We start from the raw sequence: 20515 nt of genomic DNA, 5'->3' as shown, positions 1-20515 counted from the left end.
GTTCATGTTCTGACAGGCAATAACAAGGTGCTTGTGTGTCTCTTTCTAGGCCTCAGGGACACTTCCCTTGCATCATAAATACTGCAGTAGTTTGTCATGCTTAGAAGATAGACACGATTTAGGAAGCACTGAAGATCAGGCTCAGGATGCTTTGGCATACCCGAAAAGAGAAGGTGTTATTCAAAACTGCAGTTGTAGATGTCACGAGAACTGACGTCTCACAAGCTTTTCTGTTAGTTGCATCTGCTTTGATTTGAAGAGGGCCACCTGGTTTATGGCTGGAGCTAGTTTTGCTTTCATCTTCATTCAGGCATTTAAATACAAACTATAGTCATCTCTGCATAGCACAGAATAGTAGGAAGAGCAATAACTGTCATATATTCTCAGTGGGTTTGGAAATACTGTAATCAACCCCCTGTTTACTATGCAGAGTGAGGAACTTTGCTGTGGCTGTTAGCTTTGGCCACGTCTGTTCTGCAGATCTCCACTGCAGTGTGTGTGCTGGTCAGGGATTGAAGACGTGCTCCAGGGGACGTGGCCATGTTGGCAAGCAAGCGTCACCGTATGGTGGAAAAGCCGTGCTCATGTCCGGTGCCAGGTGTGCTGCTGGCTTGAGCACAGCTGTTCCTGTGCAGTACAGGTGCAGCTCACTGGTAGCAGCAGTAGAGCACGTGTGGTTTGACACCAGCTTTTCCAGTAGCAGCAGTGATTTTAGATCATGTCATCATCTCTGTGTGCAGGCAGAGACCAAAGGCAACTCCTCACAGCCTGAATTCAAGGTGGATTGTACCAAACAAGGCTTTATTGTGGTGTTGGTTGTGTTTAACAGAATAAACAAAATTCCTGTGTTTATTAAGTATGACTCAAAAATGATGGCAGGTTCTCTCTTCGTTTTCTGCCAGTAGTTAATTCACTTTTTAGTTTTTAAATAGTAGCAATCTCTTATCATTTGGTGAATTCTACCATTCTTTTTATAAGGGAAAAATGTCAACCTGTCAGAAATCAGCTTTCATCAGAATCTTAGATTAGTTAACAAAAATCACTTGGTGTATACATTCAAGAGATAAAATGGCTGTCTGAATGAGATGTGCTCTAGAATTACTTCCTTAGGTCATTCCTTAAGTCATTCAGGATGAAGTAAATGGGTGAGAGATTTTCTGCTGATTGTCTGATATTATGGTCAAATACATAATTGACTAGTTGAGCTAATTGGATGAAAATTGAACATAGTCATCAGATGAGTCTGAGCTACTTTGACAATAATTGTGTGAGCATCCTTGTTGCACTGCAAGTCTTTTTTTTGGATGTACCATTTCTGTGATGATGAGGAGTTTTCCCATGATGGCACCTTCTCCTGCTCCAAATAAACCTTTTTGGATCACCTGCAAAATAATATCCAACTTGGCCTTGATCTGCCTCAACTGCTAGTGATAATGAAAATGACGTAACCAAATTACTTTTTTGGTGGTGTCTTCCTAAATCGTTATTTGTCATGCTAATTTTCCTTTTAAAGCTGCTATAGATTCAAAAACACTCTTTTTCCTGCTATTTTAATAGCAATGTCATTGTCAGGTACTGAAACATGGGCCAGTAAAACAGATTTAAGAAGTGTTTCAAGTTCTTTCTGAATGGCTGAACATTTGTATCTCTTGCCTGGTTAGCACAGCTGAAAAGTTTGTAGTTTGAAAGAGCTTATGTTGCTACCTTTTTGAAAGGCCTTTATTTGTATGGTGTGGAAAGATAGAGTTTAAAATGAATTGTCAAAAAATTTGTGCTGGAATGTGGTTGATAAAATTCCCCGGAAAATACAGGTATTCAGAAAGATGACTGCAATCTTCATTGCTGTTCGTTCTTGGTTTCTCTTTCAGAAATGTTCCCATTGCCAGGAACCAGGAGCCACCTTAGGCTGCTACAACAAAGGCTGCTCCTTCCGATACCATTACCCATGTGCCATCGATGCAGGTAGGAACAAATGACAACTGTATTCCATAATTACTCAAGTCATATGACACTAAATAATTCTGGGGCACCTTACAAAGTACTCCCTCTCAGGTTTTCTCTTACTGTGAGGGTAAAGTAATATAAATGGTGAGAAACGGCATGAGATGAACAGTACATTAACACGCTGGGACAAGATGGAGCTTGTAATGAAAAGGAATCTGCCTGAAAGGGCAGAAGAAGCCTGGTTTGGGGGAATGTAGCTCAGTGACTGAAATTTGGCTGTAGTGTGAGAACTGATCATTCTTTTCTTGCCAAAAATAGAAAGCCTTTGCTAAAAGGATGTAAGTAAGCAGAAAGAGGTTTCTCCTTTCAGGGTTACACTCCTATGGGTAGTCCTAGTAATGATTTCGAGTGTTTGTGTTTGTAGAACCATCAATACCACTTGCAGCACAACCGTCCCTCTCCCTCCTAAGAAGCAGTTCAGCCAGTCTCTTGAGTAGGTCTAATTTTAATCATTAGACAAGCTAATTGTTTGGATGATACTATTTCCAGCTATGAGCTGGGCTTGTGAGTTTGGTGGGTTTTGTGCAATAGTGACAGTTTTTCATGGAGATAAACTTGATTCTTGGATTAAAAAAATCCAACATCAAAGTAAATAATACCCCACTATTCCAGTTCCCTGTAACTCACTTCTCGTGTCATACAAGACTTCGTCTGATAACAAGCAGGAAGGGATTCAAGATTACAACCCTTGCCTGGCAAATAATTGCAAGCTTCCTGTTTGTTATTCCACAGCAACCCACTTGTTCACCACCCATTTTCTGCCATTTTCCAAATGTTAGAGTATTTGAAGTACGAATACCCATTTCTGAATGACTGCTTTGCACCTCTCACTGTAAAGTCCCACCCTGTTGGAGATCTGCATTTTATTCTAATAGGAATGTTCTTACTAAATGAATATTGCAGTGGAATACTACTAGTAGTACCACAGTACTACTAACAGGAATCCTTGACTTTACATGAAAGATTATTTAGGTTGCAAAAATCGCATACTCAAAAGAATACCAGAAGTAAGGGTGTCCATGTAAGTGTAATTTTGGTCTTTTATGAATGTATCTTATAAGATAATAATCACCTAATTAAAGGCTGGTATCTCTTTCCATAAGGCCCTACCTCAGCCTGTAGGATGGAAGGGTACTCATTCATGAACATGTGTTGTCCTTGCTGGATTTGTGTCATACTTACTGCAAATGATTCCTTCTTGGTTCTGAAAGTAGAACTGGGAAATTTTCTATGATGTTCATCTCTGTCATGCCGGCGATTTTCAAGAACATTAATAAACTTGGTTCTGTGCAGTGTGCTTGAGATGTGCAATCATCAATCAGTTTCTTATTCATCTTGTGTTTAGTATGTATTTGTTTCTGGTTTGTGACCTGCCTTTTTCAATACCATAAAAAAACCAAAATAAATTATAGTGAATGTCCCCAGTAGTTTGTGGGCTTAATTTAAATTCTTGTTTTACTAGATGCAGTATGTAGCATTTTCTGGGTTCTAAATACATATATAAAAATTCAGATACTATCCTTTTTCTTCAGATATAGTAACTCTACTCCACTTCAGCAAATGTAGGATCCTCCAAAATGAGAAATATACTGAACAATCATGACTGATTCCCAAGAGCAGTTCTGTGTCATGCATGGAAGAGGCAGCGCCATGTACAAAAACGAGGATATAATCATACTATTTAGTCCATTTTAGACATAATATGTCTACTATATAATATGTAGAACTGGGCTAGATTAAATTTGGCTTTTTTTCACTTTTGTCTTGACTTTGCAACCTGTGAATTTTTTTAGAGTAGCTTTTTGTGTTCAAGTTCCAAGGCTATGCTTACTTCATTTTCTTTTAATTTTGTTATGAGACATCACGTTGTCATGTGGCCATCTGTCGGAGTGCACAATTCCAAGCTAATTTCCCTCCTTTGAGTAATACAGCAGTAATAAACTGCAAGAGCTGCATGGAGATGGGATACTTGGACTGTGAGTTTCACAAACATATTTAAAAAATAGCGGAGGAGTTGGTAAGACTGGTGAGTCTCTGGTTTCACTCCAGGAAGAGTATGGTTGAGTGAGAACAAAAGACTTCATTGGGTATCTCTTTTTTTAATACATTTTCCTATCTGTTTCTTCACCTGTCTGATATGTTCTCCACTCTGGCTTCTCATACCAGTCACAGGCCTTTTATCTAGTTGGTCTCAGGCTTCTCTTTACAAATTTCTTATTTCAGTCTCTTTGTAAAACCTAATTCCTCCTAGCTCTTTCTGACTTTTCCTTTGTCCAGTTTTATAGCTCTCACTCTGGCTTCTTTCTCTCTGCTCTTACTTCACCTCCTCCTCTCCTTTCTTGCTCCTTGTCACACCTCACCCCGCTAGTCCTGGTTTGTTCTCATATGTTGTCCTTTATATTCTTTGTTTCACCTTTCTATGCCTTATTCCAATCAGTTCTTAGTCTTAGCCTCCTGCTGGCACTCATCCTTAATTCCCTGCTCCTGACTTCAAGTAGCACTGGTCTTCCTCCTGCTAGCCTCCATTCTTTATCTTGCTTACCTTTCTCAGTACTGTTTTCACTTCTGCCTGCTGGACTAGTGCTTCCCATTTTGCAGTTTTGAAATGGTCACTTTCTTCTTTTGGGTTGCTTGAGCCTTAGAAATGTCCCCTGACAGCTTCACTGCTTTTGGGTCTGGTGGCTGAATCTGAGGGCAGAGGTTCATTTACAGGAAAGGCCTGCTCACCCCCAAGCAGAAGTATATTTCATGGAATTTTTAAAAGTACCTAGCTCCTAAAATCTAAGAAGCCTCTTCTGAGGATGTGCACATGAAAATCCCCATATCATCTCTCAAGGAGTTATATTTGCAGGTTTCGTGGTAGCTGGCAAGGGCGTGCCTTAGCTAAAATCCCAGTCCTACTGAAAATCAGGATATTGTAGAGCTTTTCAGAGAAAAATTCCTGGGATGTTTAACATGGGCAGAATAACACTTTTCCAAGAAAGAGTTTTAAGGAAATCGTTGGGCTGCTTTAGCTGAAGTTTTCAACCAAAACAAATAAAAGAGCCCCAGCTTGAAGTAGATTCTCAGCATTCAAAATTTCAGCCTGATGATGTGACAGTAAAAGACCTTGTTTGCAGTTGGTTTTATCTCTGGGTGTAATCAAGCTGTCTTAATCTATAGACACTCTTCCAATAAATCTGTGTAAAAGAAATAAGGAAGCTATATGGCATAAGACCTGATTTTCATTTATGCCCAAGCAGAAAGCGTAGGCTTCCTTGAGAAACAAATCAACATTATTTTCTCTTTGCTCAGCCTGCTGTCTGCCTATAAACCCTTTTTATTGGTTTTGCAGTTCTAGTGTCTTTCTGTAGTGAAACTGTACAGGTGCTTCTCAGCTTCCTTGAGCTCAGTGGTAGTTCCATTTTGAAGTCAACCATCCTGCTTTGAACGATGGTGCCACCTTGCTTTATTTAGAATCTGTCACAGATCTGTTCTTAATCCTCAGAAGTTTGTGTTAACATTTACCATGGCTTTCAGGGTTTTGGAATATGTATGACTGGTTTTGTATCTAAACAAAATAAAGCCAAACAGAAAACACTTGCTAGAGTGTTTTTTTAGGGTATGTTGAGTCACACACACTTGGTGTTTGTCTGAATTCCTGGTAGTGACCATGCCTTAGTTGAGATGAAGTACCCATGTTGTATTCCGAAGCAGTTGGCAGTGTGAGCTGAAGCATTTCTGCCTTTGCATCTGTGTGGATTAGAAGCCAGTCCCCTGTCCATTACTGTGCCTCATGTGAAAGGCAGTACGTTTTTGGGAAAGGGCTGGAGGCTGGAATATGTCAAACAGCTTCAGTTCCTTGCAGCACTGAAGGCAGCCCCGGGGTGTGACCTGGGCTCTGGCTTCTGCACTGATGGGCGATGTCCAATCCCACCCTGGCGAGGAGCTAGGCTTTGCCCCGCTGTTGCTAATTGAGTGCTGTGCAAGGCACGTGGCTTCACAAGTTGCCAGTTTGTACATATGGATGCTTTTATATAGCCTAATTCAGCCTGTCTTTTAATCTCCTTTCATAGAAAATAATCTTTGGCAATACAGGGTGCAAGAGAGCTGACCATTTCTTACCCATTTACATAAAAATTGCAATCAGTAGTGCCACTTAAGTAATTTTTGTATGGAAGTGACTGTGGTTAACATTGTCTGTATTTGGCTTTCCTCTGTCCAAATTTATGAAGAGCCTCTGATGTCTCAAGATAACTTAGTCCTAGGGATGTCTCCATGGAAACAGGATCTTTGTTTTCTGAAATTTTATATCCTCTCCCTCTGCTTGTTCTTCCCCACCTGGAGTCAGATCCTGATGGTTGCAGCACACTTTTCCCTACAACGTATATTGCAGGCCATTCCACTTACAGAAGATTTTTGACTGTAAATTAGGAAAAGATTAACAGCAAAATAAAATGAATTTTCAGAGAGTAGAAATCCTGTGTCTTCACGAGTGTCATTTAAAGATGAGTAACAGGCAGAATACAGAGGGTGAGACAAAAGTATGAAGCTTACAGAAGAATAATTGCTTCTATTAAAAGTGTTTTAGGTTTTCCCTGACTACTTTATGGAGAAAAATCTGTAGAAACAAGGACAAGTCTCAATTCTTTTCCCTTTCTGCCACAATGAGCTGATCATAGCTCTGTGTCTGCTGACTTCATGACAAATCGTAATCTGTTATATAAAATACTTGGAACTGCTAACAAAAATCCAGGCCAGCTTTGTAATGATGAACAATTTCTGCCTTATTGGTATTCAGCTGATTTTCTACGGTGTGCTGATGATATTTTTCATAGTAGTCTTTTAACAGAAATGAAAAAAATTGCAATTAATTGCATCTGCTGTTAGTATTTGCAACAAAAATGCTGACCGTAGTAAGAAACCAAGCTCCATACATGGATCAGGCGTGGGGTACAAGGTTTCTGGCACTTCTTCCTGATCCTTGTACAATCTTCCTTTCTGATGTACTAGCTAAAGAACTGCATTCATTACCAATGTTAGGTTTCCAAGAAAGAAGAAAACTCCATCCTGTTCTAACATACTGTGTATGTTTTTGATGATTGCTCTGTATATTTTTGATGATTGCTATATTATGCAGTGATAATTCATGCTGTAGTCTAAATGTACAATTCCTGCCCTTATAATGAGAAGACATTTTATTTATTTCCTGTGATTTGCTAATGCTGCATTTGAAATTACCTGTGGCAGGATTAAGGGTTTTACTCCCCTTTGCTAAAATCTCTCAAGTAACTTAGCCTATTGCATGCTGTTCCCCTTTGATTCAGGCCAGAGGCATTCATGTTGAAACATAAGCATTCCGTAGCAGGGGGATGCTCTGCCAAAGCTTGGGTATCTAGAAAGCTTTTCCCTCAAGCTTTAGTTCTAGTCTCCTGCTGTCTGCTAAACTCTTCCAGCAGATTGAAACAGCAGGTAGCAGTGGTTATGCTACATACTTAAGAGCGTTTTAAATTAGCACATCTTAGTTACCACTGCACTTCTCTACTTGCAAGCTCTTGGGGTATGTTGGAGCAGGCAGAGGGTCATAAGCACCTCACTGAATTCTCCCGCAGCATTGGTCAGTTGTGCTGAGGTGGTGATGGGTGCTTGGTCCTGCTGATGAGGTGATGGTCTTGGGTCAGTCTCCTATGCAAGAGGCAATTGGAACAGAGCAATGTCAGGCATTGGGCAGGCTGAGAGGTGGCCCTGCAGTTCAGGGTGCCCAGGGGAGGCAGCTGAGTGCTCTGAGGGGAGTGCTGCTCTTTCCCATGGCTGAAGTTCCAGGAGCTTCCGACTTGCATCCCTTAGAGGTGTAGTCTGGGAGAGGAGAAGCAATCCGTACTCCGGAAGTGCTGCTAAATAAGTGCTCTTGAAATGGCAGTATTGCTTAATTTGTTCCTAAATAAGCAGTTCCACATAGGTGCCCCACTTTACATAATAGGTTTAAATAATTAACTAAACCATCTTTTAGATCATAGATTCATGGAAGCAAATCTAAGAGCAGCATGAGTGACCTAATTATTAGACATAGTGTCACAGTGTAAACTGATCTCTAGGATTTGGGATTGCAAATACACTGTATATACCCATACCTAGAGACACACACCCTTTCTTCCCCTGATGCTGGCAGGGCCTTGGGGTAAGGGTGAAAGACAGTGTTTGTACTGTGAAAAGCAGGGATTGTCTGTTCAGACTGGATGAATGTGTCTGTCTTCCTTGAGCTAAAGCAAGGAAGGCTGGAATTGCTGAAGGGGGTTGGGATACAGGATTTGTAGACTTGCTGTTGTGATTCTTACTGCATACAGAGCATTCCCGGAAAACCGGGGTTGCTTCTTAATCCAGGCAGCATTGTCACTTGGAGTGTTCAGTAATTTTGTTTGCTAAAACTTTGGGGGTGGAAGGGATGAACCTGCTAATAACAAAGTATTCCTGTAAGAGATCTTTGAATGAAAAATATATACCAGTGAGGCAAGATTAACACATGATGTATTATTCAAGTTGGTTTTCATTTAAAAAATAATACATTGCTGTCTTCTCTTCCTTTAGATTGTTTACTAAACGAAGAGAATTTCTCAGTGAGGTGCCCCAAGCACAAGGTAAGAATCCTCTCCTGGATTAGAGCTGTTGGGTTTTTTTTGCTGCCCTCTTCTGGTTTCTAAATTTGGATTAGGAATTTTATACCTGGATAATGTCTGTGGTCAGAGATGCTTTTAGTTGAATTATTCTGTGATATATGCTTGTGGTATATTCTGGGGGCAAACATCAACTCAAGAAGAATACTGAGTTTAAGAAGATAAAATTTTTGTCCCATCTGCTCAGTGCTTCTTTAGATCCTTGATGATTCTTCAGAAAGCTCAGTTTCATTTCCTGAATTCTGTGATAGAATCAGTATGTTGCTCCCTGGTCCTGTTTGAATGTTGCACTGAACTGTTGGGTTTTCTCCTTGGATTTACTGAGGATACAAGGAAGAAGAAAAATGACTTTATGGGAAAGTTCTCCTGGTTTTTGGAAACACCTCGTTCTAGTTTACCAGTAGTAACTGGACTGAGTCCAACCACTCAGCCTTCAGTGGATCTGTGGGGTTTTTTCTGTACATCTTTGGTTCATCAAAAGACCCCTACACTGCTTCTGCCCAAGGCCTGGGCATCCTTAATTAATTGTCCCCGGAGCCTACACAGTGGTGCAAAGAGCTGTCTGTATGGAAAGAGGAGACAAGGTAGACAATACATACTCTCTTGTAGCCATAAGTAATAGAATACAGTGCTGGGAATACCCCTCCCAGCCCTCAAGGGACGATACATCCCTGAGAGGTTGTGGATACCAGTCTTCCAGTTCTAAATGCTCAGAAAGTATCCAGAAAAACAACAGTTCTTGTTGCCAGTTGAATACAACAGGAATTGTGTAAGAGTTTGGATAGCTTGTACTGAAAAGGAAATTATAATAGGGAAGAATTGTGTTGCTTTCTAGCAGGGATTAGTCTCCATCTAGTTCTTGTCTGCAGATCCCTGCCTAGCATTAGACTGACATCTGGTGGTCTTCACAGATTATTCTTAATCTGTCTTTTGTAAACATACAGGAATTAGCCTCACGTTCCCTTCTGGATGTTCTACCACAAAATGATGTATTTATACACACGTATTTTAAATGCGCTGGAAGATTCAGTGCACATTCAGGCTCTTATCCAAAGAATTAGCCTACTTTTCATCATAAAAAAGAAAATAAATTGTTCTGCACAACTGTGGAATAATGTTGACAATGTACAGCAAGCTTAAAGTAATGCATTAATGCTACAAGAACTTACAGATCTTGCCAAACAAAAACGGGAAGGATGAGCTCCCCTTACTGTGGAATGTAACTGCCTAAGTGCCACCCTCTGCTCAACTTTGGATACTTGACTAAAGATAATTGGGGCATGTCTTGGTTTCAGATGGGATGGTTATTTTCTTCCTGGTACTTAGTTGTCAGCTGGGGTTAAACCATGACAGAAAGTTATGTATTTAAAGGCTGTTTTATTTTTACTGCCTGTTGCATTCTGGGGAAACATAGTGTTACGTAGATGGCTTGGGTCACTGCTGCTGTATGTGAACACTTGTAGTGATGTGCTCAAACCATGAAAGGAAGTAACTGGTTTAGATTCAGACAAAGAATCCAGCCTTCCAGAGAAAATTCTGAGAAGCACATGGATTTCTGAAGTAGTGTTGGGGGATGGAGGGGGAAAACTACCAATTAAGTTCATAAAGGTTCTTCATGGGGCAATAAAATTTTGAATCCTGTTCAGAACTATCCCACTGCAGATCACTTTCTTCGTTACGTCGAAAACAGAAATTCAACACCAGCAGCGTTTCTTTGACACTGAAGTTTGTTGACTTTTGCTTAGTAAAGACACAAATAATTTGTTTGAAGCCAAGCAGAGTTTGCTTTGCTTTCTTTCTCTGCCTCACCATGTGTTTCACTAATCACTGCCAGTTTGTTCCAAATCCTTCTGCAGGGCAGAATATAGGCTCACTCTGCTCCTTCCATTGTAGTGGCTGGAAAGGGGAATTCCAGTCAGTGACAATGCAGGAACAGGAAGGCTGAAAACCATTGCTCTAGAATGATTGGAGAAAAAATTGTATCAATTTTTTGCATGATATGAGTATGAGCAACTGAGAGGAAGAAAGACTTTAAATTAGTCGGTTGAAAGCGATGCTTTTAGGTAACACCAGCTTAGCACTATTAGCAAATTAGTGACTGTCTCATAGCTCACTGTGCTGTTCTGTAGCTAATGGGTGGAAGAGCTAACTTTATAAATCTCCAGCAGTACGTCCCCCAGTACAGGGCCTCTTACCCTTTGGCAGTCCGTGCCTCACACCGGTAAATACACTTCATCACAGTAAGTGGCTCCTGGAGAGCAAAGGTGCTTCTTGCCTCATTAACTGTGCTTGACACTTAAGGCATAAGCAAGCTAAGTCCAGAGGGACTGGTCCTGCCTTTCCATGTGCTCCCCAGTGAGCTTTTCCATTTCCTTCTGTCAGGATTGATGCTTCAACCATCCATGTCCTGAATGTGCTACTTATGCAAAATATCAGCTTTTATCACAGGGAAAATGCTGTCTGAAAACTAATAATCTTCTGAAAGGTTCCTCTCACAGATCTAACCAGCTCTGTCTGCATCACAGTAAGTGAGGTTGCAACACACCCAATGAGGATGCTGAGCTGTGGAGCAGCTATAAAGGGGATGGGATACCTCACCTTTTGGTGGCTCAGCCATCTTAGTTTGTCTTAAGCCATCTGTTCAGACAATTTTGAAGTGGTACTTCTCAGCTTGTTCTACCTTTTTGTGTTAAATTCTGTGTTTCTTAAAATTAACCAGGCTTTCATATCTCAAACTCTTTACTTTTGTGGAATTATCTGCTTTTGTCTTGGGGAAAACTCTGTCTGAAAAATCTATTTCTGGTTTCGATACTGACTTCTCTTTTTCTCTCTCTCTCTCTCTCTCACTCACTCTCTGTATGTTCACTTTCCCTACCCCTGTCTTCTGTTTCTCCCTCATTTTCTTTTTCCTCCTCTGTTTGGCTTGCTGGTTCGTCAGCCCCTCCTTCCTTGCTCTCTTCCCTCCTTGCAGAACAAGATGGTGAAAGGCAGCCTCAGCACAGAGCAGTCGGAGCGGGGGTGAGGGGGGAAGTGTACTCCTGGGAATGGATATAAAAGCAAGCACAGGTGAGTTGGGGAGAATTTCCAGTTTCCACCTGCTGCCTTCTGTGGCTCCTTACATCTAGTGCCTTCCCCATTTCTGTGAGAAATCAAGGTGCTTTTGTGTACAATCAGAAAATTTGTAGTATTTTTTTTTTCTCTGCTACCATCCTGTTCAGTTTTTTGTATTTCTGCAGCAGTTCTTTTTGTTAAGCAGTGAAAGGCAAAGCTTGTTAGCTGTTACAACTGCCTGATTATTCTCTCAGCTAAACCAGTGGCAGAAATCTCCTTTTGTATCACATCCATAATGATCTGAAGTGTTTTTTCTGTGAGTCTCAGGGTAGTTAATAGTAAGCTTCTGTATAAATAAATTCATCAAATTCTATATATAAGCAGTAATTAATAATATTGGTGAGTTCAGGATTATTGTAATCTAGGATTCCCCTGTTTTCTGGAAACGTAGATAGATACCTGGATAAGTAAATTAGTCTTAGCAGAAGCCCACTGTGTTTCTTTTAGCCCAGCTTTTTCCTCTATTTTGCAAACAGACATGGGGCATAGAAGGTAGAAGTGTATCCAGAAGTGGTCACAATTTCATAACTTTGTAATGTGCCCCAAGTTCCTCACTGCACTTCCTTCATGCCTCCTCTGTTGTGTAGGCCCAGCATTCATACAGCCATGTGTGAACTTGGTGGGGAATTCAGTTTGTCTGAAATAGCTTTTTGTCATGTCAGCATCAGAGCCAGGTCATTTTCCTAACCTGGTTCAGCATGTGGCTGGGAAAATACATTGGCACAAGGATGGAGTAGTGCTGAGGTGGGACTTAGCACCCAAGGAATGGGATGAGGTTGGGATTTGTTTCTTACTCAATTGCAAGTGCATTGCAGTTCAAAGGCAACAGGGTGGATTAAAATGAAATAAGTGTTGGTTTCAAATTAATACTTGTTGGCACCCTTGCCATGAAGCTGCAGCCCAAGAAGGTCTCTTGCCTTCATTTCACTACTGTGCTGGTTTGGGCAAATTTGGAAATACATCCTCTGATAAAAGGCAGGTTACAACCAGCCCTCCCCCACCAGGTTCAGGAAAAAAGAATTTTCCTCGAAGGAAAGTGAAAGAGATAAAAACTATTTATTTGACAAATACACAGGAAAAGGATACTAATGCCAAATAATAAAACCTCTTGCTCTGCTGAGAGAAACCTGGGAAAATTTCAGAGTCCTTCCGTAGTGTCTCTCTTCCCCTCTGGAGCTGGGACGGGGTGGTGGGCCCACTTCCAGGGCCAAGGCCTCAGTGGAAATTCCTCCCGATGTATTCTGATGTTGAAACCATCCAGCAGAGAAGAAGGGAAAAAATCGGAGTCCCAGGAAAACAAAGTTCAACTCTCCATCTCTCTCCAGAGAAAAAGAAAGCCGAAAGCTGGCTGGAAAGAAAGCAAGCCGGGTACTTCCTCACGCTCCTCTCGCCGCTGCAGAACGCAGAGAGTTTTATATGTATCTCTGTGTGTCCTTGAAACATGAAAACAAACTGCAAAACTGCTTTGAAAGTTTTGGTCGGGTTTTTTTTCTCTTCTCAGGCTCAGTTTAAAGGCATAGAAAGGCACAAAATTAATTTCTGGGCTTAGGGCAGCGGTATGGGATATACATCATAAAGTCACCCCAAGACAACTACTCAGTTGCATTTCTTACTCAAGCTAGTTGCTTCTCTGTCTTTTACTTCCAATCATGCAGGTGAAGTTGCTCTTTCATGTCAGTTCTTGGAGCTGCTGATGATAATCCCCTTCCCTCACTGCTGTTCCCTTGCTTCCCTGGCACCTCCCCTACCTTAAAATCTTTCCTGTTTTTCAAGTAAAGTAGTTGTGAAGTGCTTCTAATGGTGTTTTGTGTGAAGGATGAGAGATTAATTGGAAAATTGTGCGGTTTTAGTGCAGTAGCAGAAGACAGGTAGTGTCCCATATAAACACTTTTTGTAGACTGACTGCTGACTTGGTTTAGCTCTGCTGTGTTCTGTGATTTTTCGTTTTTAATAGCATTCGTTCTTGGCTTTGGAGTGTTGTTTTAACAGTTACCATGCAAACAGTATTTAACAGTATTCAGTGTTTGAGTAGCTTTCTCCTTCCATGGTAAAGGTCACTGGGATTCCTTTAATCTTTTCTCTTTTCCTTAAAGTGTAACAGTCAATGTAATTCAGAACGCTTCTAAAGCAGGATGCAAGTCCCACAGCCAAGGTGCCTCTTACGGCTGTTTAATGCTAGGGAAGTCTGGTGATTTTTGGGCCATTCCTTTAAGGTACTGGTGAACATTACTGTGTCCCAGAGACCTTTACACAACTTTGTTCTCTGCATTATTTTCCAGTGCTAGCTCTTTTTTTATATATCATAGGAATGTATTGACTTAAGACGTTGAAGGCTGTGGAATCTCTGCTCTGTATTCACTGTATGCTCTAGACATCTCTCTAAGGTATCATTTCTTTCCAAATCCACTTTTGCCTCAAGTAGTTCTTAACAGGAAGTCCTATTTAGCCACCCCGTTTTGATGTTCAGAATGTCTTAAAAATTAAGTTCTCCAGCCTGATTTTGCACTCCAAAACAAAAACCATGCAAATCTAAAAGATCCAAGTATAACAAAAAATTAATATTTTTTGTTGTATTACTGTGGTAATTAAAGAACTTTAGGGAAATTCTGTAGCAGTCCAGGTAGTACTGGAACTGCCCTTCTGCTGGGCAGAAGATACAGAAGATCTTAGTGTAAGATTCAATGGATACTCAATTGTGAGATTATTGGGCTGTTCTAGTCCTGGTTCACTCCTAGGCCTAGCAATTTAAGAAAAATCCTGCATGTTGAATAACATCCAGGCAAGTCAGTGTATTCTGTCTTTGTTGCTTCTCTCTCCCTGAGCCAGTTGCCTCCAGAACATTTGGATCAAGTCCAGATTTGGAGAGTGACTGTGAGAGCGAGTCTGGTGCTCTGGATCTTGTCCAGGAACGAGGCAGGACTCTCTCTCAGTGTGTTGAGCTTGTTTCTTCCCTGAGCCAGTGCCTAATGCTCTGGACCAGTTCCAGGCATGGGCAAGCTGCAGTTGTACAAGAGCCAGAGACAGCAACACGGCCTTGACACTCCTTCAGCGAGGGCTCGCAGTTGCACAGTAATGAAACCACAAAGGGCAGCTGCCTGAACTCTCTAGGAACCTCCCCCTTTCCTCTTCAGCTGGAGCTCCATGGCATTGCCCGTCTGGTTTTTGTGCGTACTCGCCTGACTCTTTACTTACTCTCAGCCTGGCACCCCTGGATGGGGGAGATTTGCAGCCAAGAGTTGGGCTTGCTGGGATGTAATCTAGTTGGTGAGCTGATGATCAGAGCAGCATTGACTTCTGTATCACACTTAGTTAGGGTTCCTGGAGTTTAATTGCCAGCTATGAACGAACATGGGTGTTACTTTGCTCCCAGGCACACCTCTCATTCCCTTAACTGCTTTCCATATGTATCACTTATGTTGCAAGTTTTTTTCCTTTTCCCAAGCTCACTAGCTGGTAGGAAGGGATTTATCTAAGTCATATCAAAGAAAGTAACCTTACTAAATAAATAAATTGCTGCTGGGCTCACTTGTGTTATGGGAGAAGGGAAGAAAGGAATACATTATTTCAAGCTTTGCTTTCTCTCTGTGCAGATTAAGAATGAGAACCATAACCTAGAGAAATTAAATTTTAACTTTGTAGTTTCTCTTTTAAACTGAGCCTCCATCAACTTAGCAGACTCCTGAAGTTCATTTTCTCACTTCAGAGAATTTCTGGACAGGGGGAACATGTGCCAAGTACTTGGACATGTCCACATTTGTCTTGGAAGACATCACAAGCTTAGACCTTCCATGAACTGTCTCTACCACCATAATATGACAATTAGATCAAAAAAGCAGTAGAAAGAAATATCACCTGCCCTCCAATTAGTTAAACCACAGCTTTACCTTTAGCTGGTGAAATCTGGCCATTTCCCAAATGTTGATCCTGTGGCTGGACTGCAGTAATTTTGATACTGCAAGTATCAAAGATACAGTAAGTTTGACTATCTGCTGCATATTCACTGGAAACCACTGTTGGATGGTAGTAGTGTGACCTGTAGGAAAACATTTGGGTGCAGTCCCTCACAGCATCCCAGGAGCTGTCACCATGTTGGGATGTGTTTGGCCCCTCTGTTTCCCATTCTCGTGGTTATTGTGAGGAGTGGACTTGAAGTGAGTGAGATCCTGCCTGGCTGCTGAAGGTAGAAGTTCTGTAAGAGTGCCATTGTGATATGGATCATCCTGTCATCCCAGACTTCCTCCAGAACTGGGCTTATTTAATTTATTTTTTGCTGGTTGTTGAACTAAGACTTTTTATCACGTGGATTATCTTTTATGAACTACTCAGCGTTGTGTATATTCATTTTCAGTCCACAAAGCTAAAGAGCTCTTGGTGTTGCTGCTGTGGTAGGCTGCTGAATGGGTTTGTCCAAAGCCTGAGAGACCTGTTTGCAGACGGAGGGAAGGAACCATTCCAATATTATTTTGACTTTGTTTTTCAGGTTAGGCTGTTGAGATAAAAAGCGGTGGACATTCGTGACTGAATGGAATCTCTCCCACTGTGCAGCCATGCCCCCTCTCGACGTGCCTGCCAATGCCAGCACTTCCTTCATAAATTCTTACATCACACTCAAGACTGATGACATCACAGAATCTGACCAAGGAGTCTGAACCAGCTGTTTCCATGGACACAATCTCCATAGTGACAGTGGGGAGGGGAGGGGGAAAAAGGAAACAGGTGGGGGGAATTAAAGAGGGAGGGATAAATATATATATATATAAAGATCTATTTTTTAGTCTTGAAAGACTTTGTTTTAAATGAAAGGTGCGCTATATCCCTTTTGATGCTTTTGATTAAAATTTTAAAAACCCCATATAAATTAAAAAAGAAACCTATAGCTAAAGTAAATATTAAATTCAAAATTAAAGCAAGGCATGTGGAGCCTAACATTTTGTGGGAAAGAAGAGCAAAACTGGGAGTACTCCAAATAGGACTTGTCTCTGTTCCTCTTGCTTTCTTTCTCACAATATCTGATGAAATTCAATTTTAGAAGGCAAATAAAATACTGAGAAATTGTTTGAAAGGTATGGGAGGAAGGCTTGGATGGTTGCAGGTGATGGGGTGACAGTACTTGTGTCTGAGGGGTAGGGAGGTTTCCATTTTTGAGAAACACTATTAACAGTGTAAGCTTGACCAACATCTACAGACTCTTGGGTCGTGAGACTCATGAGATAAGAGGTGGCTGCTGCTTGCTAGGTCCCATACACCTTGTTGGTGTGGGAACAACTGTACCACACAGGGGAAGGGAGTATCTGCCCTGTGTGGCAACAATGTGACCCCTAGATCATTCCAAGAAGCTGCCTTCAGTTTGGAAGGCAGGAGAGAGGAAGACCTGGTTTACCTGCCAGATTGAGGAACGGAAGGAAGTCTGAATGTTGGTGGAGTCAGTGTATCTTCAAACTGATTGGAGTAAATCCACTTGGTTTTTATTTTTCATTTTATGATTTTGCTTTTCCTAAGAAAGGAAGAGGGAATGTCAGTGTAACAGCCTACACTATATGGTTCTTTGGGGTTGTTCTTTTTTTTTCTTTTTTTCTTTCTTTTTTTTTTTTTTTTGGTAAATTATGTAATTTTAAAACATTTGGGTTTAAGGAACAACAAAAAAAATCATATTTTTTTCTTGTTAAGGCCTTAAGAAAGGGGTTAGTGCATCTTTCAGGGGTCACTCTGCCATGGGAATAAAAATAGCTGTTTCACAAACAGTTTTATATAAAAAAAGCTTAAAAAAAACCAAAAAAACTAATAAACTTCATTTTAACCTTGTCTCCTTTTGTTTTGTGCGAACTTGATTTGTTTAAAAGGACAGAGACAGTACTATCTGCTGCTTTTTGGTTTCTTTGCCTTCATCGGTTCTGCCTTCAGTGATGACCTTCTGAACTGGCCCAGCAAGAGGAAGACCACAAAGGCTTTGAAAAACTAAAGCTTAGGATTTGTTTGATGTTCAGAGTTAACGAGCCAATGACTGGATGAATTTTCTGTTCGTGTGAGTTGGTGGTATTTCACCGGGTCACTGACTTCTTTCACTCATAGGATGGTAGCACATCCTAGAGATATCAAACAGCGTGGTGTTTACTGGGAAGTCACTAGAGATAGGGATCTAACCGGCATGACATGGATACGAAAAATGGGGTTGATATTGTGGGGAGGGAAGAACTATTTTAAAAGTTATGTACTGGATGCTTGCTCAGCTACTCACATTTTGGAGTATTCAGCACATAAAAATAAAATCTATGATAGCTCATATTAAGATATCTATTTTAACTCTATTTTTAAAAGATCGATTTAAAGATTTGGGAGATAATTTGGCAGTTATTTATTTCTAGAAGTTGCTACTCTCACTCATAAATATTTGGAAAGAAAGGGCAGACTTCTGCTTACTCCTTTCCCAGTAGCAGCTACTGAAGTTAGTATGTCCTTTACATTAAGAAATAGACCTGTTGTGATAAATGTCACTAATGTGTCATGAATTGGTGCTGAAAATATTTAACTGCTGGTGTAGTCAGAAAAAAGTCATTTTTAGCATAGTTAATGTGATTGAGTAAATGACTTCTTTTCAACTGAATAAAAATGTTTCTTTTTTTCACAGTGTCTGTTCTATTCTACCTGTTCTAAAAAAAAAAAGAAAAAGTTACTGGTTTTGCATTGATTTTTATGTTGGTGAAGAGTCAACTTTGTCTGTAGCACTGTGACAGCAGAACAGTGTGTGCTGGAACTGCTGAATTTGACACTTTCACTTTTGGCTCTTCAGGGTGGTGTCACAGCAGAGGCAGAAGGTTTTTGGGTAGCTGGGAGGGAGCCTTGGAGGTGTTCCATGTGGGAGCTTGTGGCAAGTATGGAGATTCAATATTTCCTTCTGCACTGTGGTTGGAAAGTAGTGGGCGTTGTTTAGGGCAAATAAAGAAATGGTACCACAGTCGACTTCACGGGAAGTATTTCTCAGTGGGAAATGCTTAAAATCCTGCAACTCAGCTGTGGCTTAACCCTCCCAGTGCTGTGGTCAGCGGTGAGGGGGTGCTCTCCAGTAGAGGGGGATTGTGCTTGGTGGTAAAGGCTTTACAGAAACCAGAGTTGTCGTGATTCTAAAACCGAGCCAGGAGGAACTTAAACAATGTGTAGTGGCTTCCTGGGAGAACTTGGAAATGATACAGAAGACTCATAAAATCCTGTTGGAAGTAAAAATTTCTTTTGGCTGAGAAAATGCAAAGTGCTGAGTGGATTTTGAAAGCTGTTGTACAAAACATTTACCTGCTCCATCCTGCAAAAGCAATTAACAGCTTGACATCGTGGATACCCCAAACTGGAAAAAAGTTTGAAAGTCTTGGCTAATTTAGAATTTGTGGAGCAGCAATGACCTGCAGCAGAACCTTAAAAGAGACTGTGTATAGATGAGAATGAGTGGTCTGGCACCCACTTGGGAATTACCTGTTTGGATGAGGAATGAACTAACGAGAGTTTGGATAAGGCAGCTCATTTTCAAAGTGTTTCTTCATGCTGTCTGACTCTCATCGGGATCTCTTGAAAGAGACACCAATGTGCTGGCAATTGAATGTGATCGTTTAGCAGCATTTCCAGGCTAACCAGTGTGAGTCAGCGCTGCTGAGCAGGGTCAAAAGAAAAGATGTTTTCCCATCAAGGATATGCAATGGATCCATCATGATAAGGATGTTTGTTGATATGATAAGGACAAAGAGAGTCCTGCAGCTGGTGGAGGCCTGGGATACATACAGAGCAGATCTTGATACCAGGAGCTGCCCATCGATACATTTGTCATGTATTTATTGCATGTGAAATCCATGCTTGGAAATCCAAGGCACAGATCACTGTGGATCATGCAGCACAGGAGAAAGCCATCTCAGCTGCCACTGCAGAAGGCAGTGGTCAACCTCACTAATCTGTACCACGGAGGTATGAGAGGGAATTTTACTTGGGGTTGTGACATTCTTGAACCTTTTGAATTGCTTAGAGCGAGACAAACTGGTGATGTTTAATAGTATTGAAATAAAAAACATTCAGGGGTTCAGGGTGCAGCATCTGCTGAAGAATGGTGCACATCTAGTTCATGGAGTGTAGCTAATGGCAAGCTGAAGAAATACATTTTTGGTGGACATGCATTTAAAAAACCAGAAGTTTGTTGAGATATGGGCAGTTGAATGGCAGCTTTGGTATTTTGACTATTTAATGTGCAGTAATGTACATAAAAATATGTTAGGAAAGATAATACATTAAACTGGCACAGTTACAGGGGGAACATTTGGGGGCTGACTTGGATATAAACTTTCTAAATTATCAGCCTGTTAACTGTGTTATTACATCAGGAATTACCTCTGCTGTCCTGAGTGCACTGGGTGTCCTGGACATGGTAGAAATATTCAGTAGAGGGACACAGCATTGGTTTGTCTGATCTAGTCCCTGACTTACCAGAATGACTGAAAGAAGCAGTCCTCTATCTCAAAATGTAGAAAATTAAGTGTAAATATCCTACTTTTGGAAGTGGAACAGGGTATCTATATGGTTGAGGATGAATAATTCACCACTGCTCTGGATTTTTTTTTAAATGATTAAAAGTTATGTGAAAAAGAAGAGAGTACAGGTGGTCCAGGTTCAGTTACAGATCTAGAAAACACAAAGACGTGGTTTTACTGACTTTGCTAGGAGATGCTGAAAGAGTAGTTGCAATCTTAGCTTTGGGTTAGAAATCCCTGTTGTGAAAC

General features: G+C 40.9%; 1 protein-coding gene across 4 annotated transcripts in view; it reads left to right on the top strand.

Moving 5' to 3' along the window:
- Positions 1-18247, top strand: part of TCF20 (transcription factor 20) — a 133736-nt gene extending 115489 nt beyond the window's left edge. For 3 of the 4 annotated variants that reach the window (XM_082280225.1, XM_082280222.1, XM_082280223.1), the window contains 4 exons: positions 1869-1962; positions 8569-8618; positions 11593-11720; positions 16246-18247. In XM_082280225.1, coding sequence (XP_082136351.1) covers positions 1869-1962; positions 8569-8618; positions 11593-11676 — 228 coding nt within the window. In that variant the 3' untranslated portion in view covers positions 11677-11720; positions 16246-18247. The remainder of the gene's footprint in view (positions 1-1868; positions 1963-8568; positions 8619-11592; positions 11721-16245) is intronic. The other variant, XM_082280224.1, reaches the window with a different exon arrangement.
- The last annotated feature ends 2268 nt before the right edge of the window (positions 18248-20515 follow it).

This window comes from Coloeus monedula (genome assembly GCF_965178545.1).
Source record: "Coloeus monedula genome assembly, chromosome: 4".
Lineage (NCBI taxonomy): Eukaryota > Metazoa > Chordata > Aves > Passeriformes > Corvidae > Coloeus > Coloeus monedula.
This window is presented reverse-complemented; position numbering and strand designations above follow the sequence as displayed.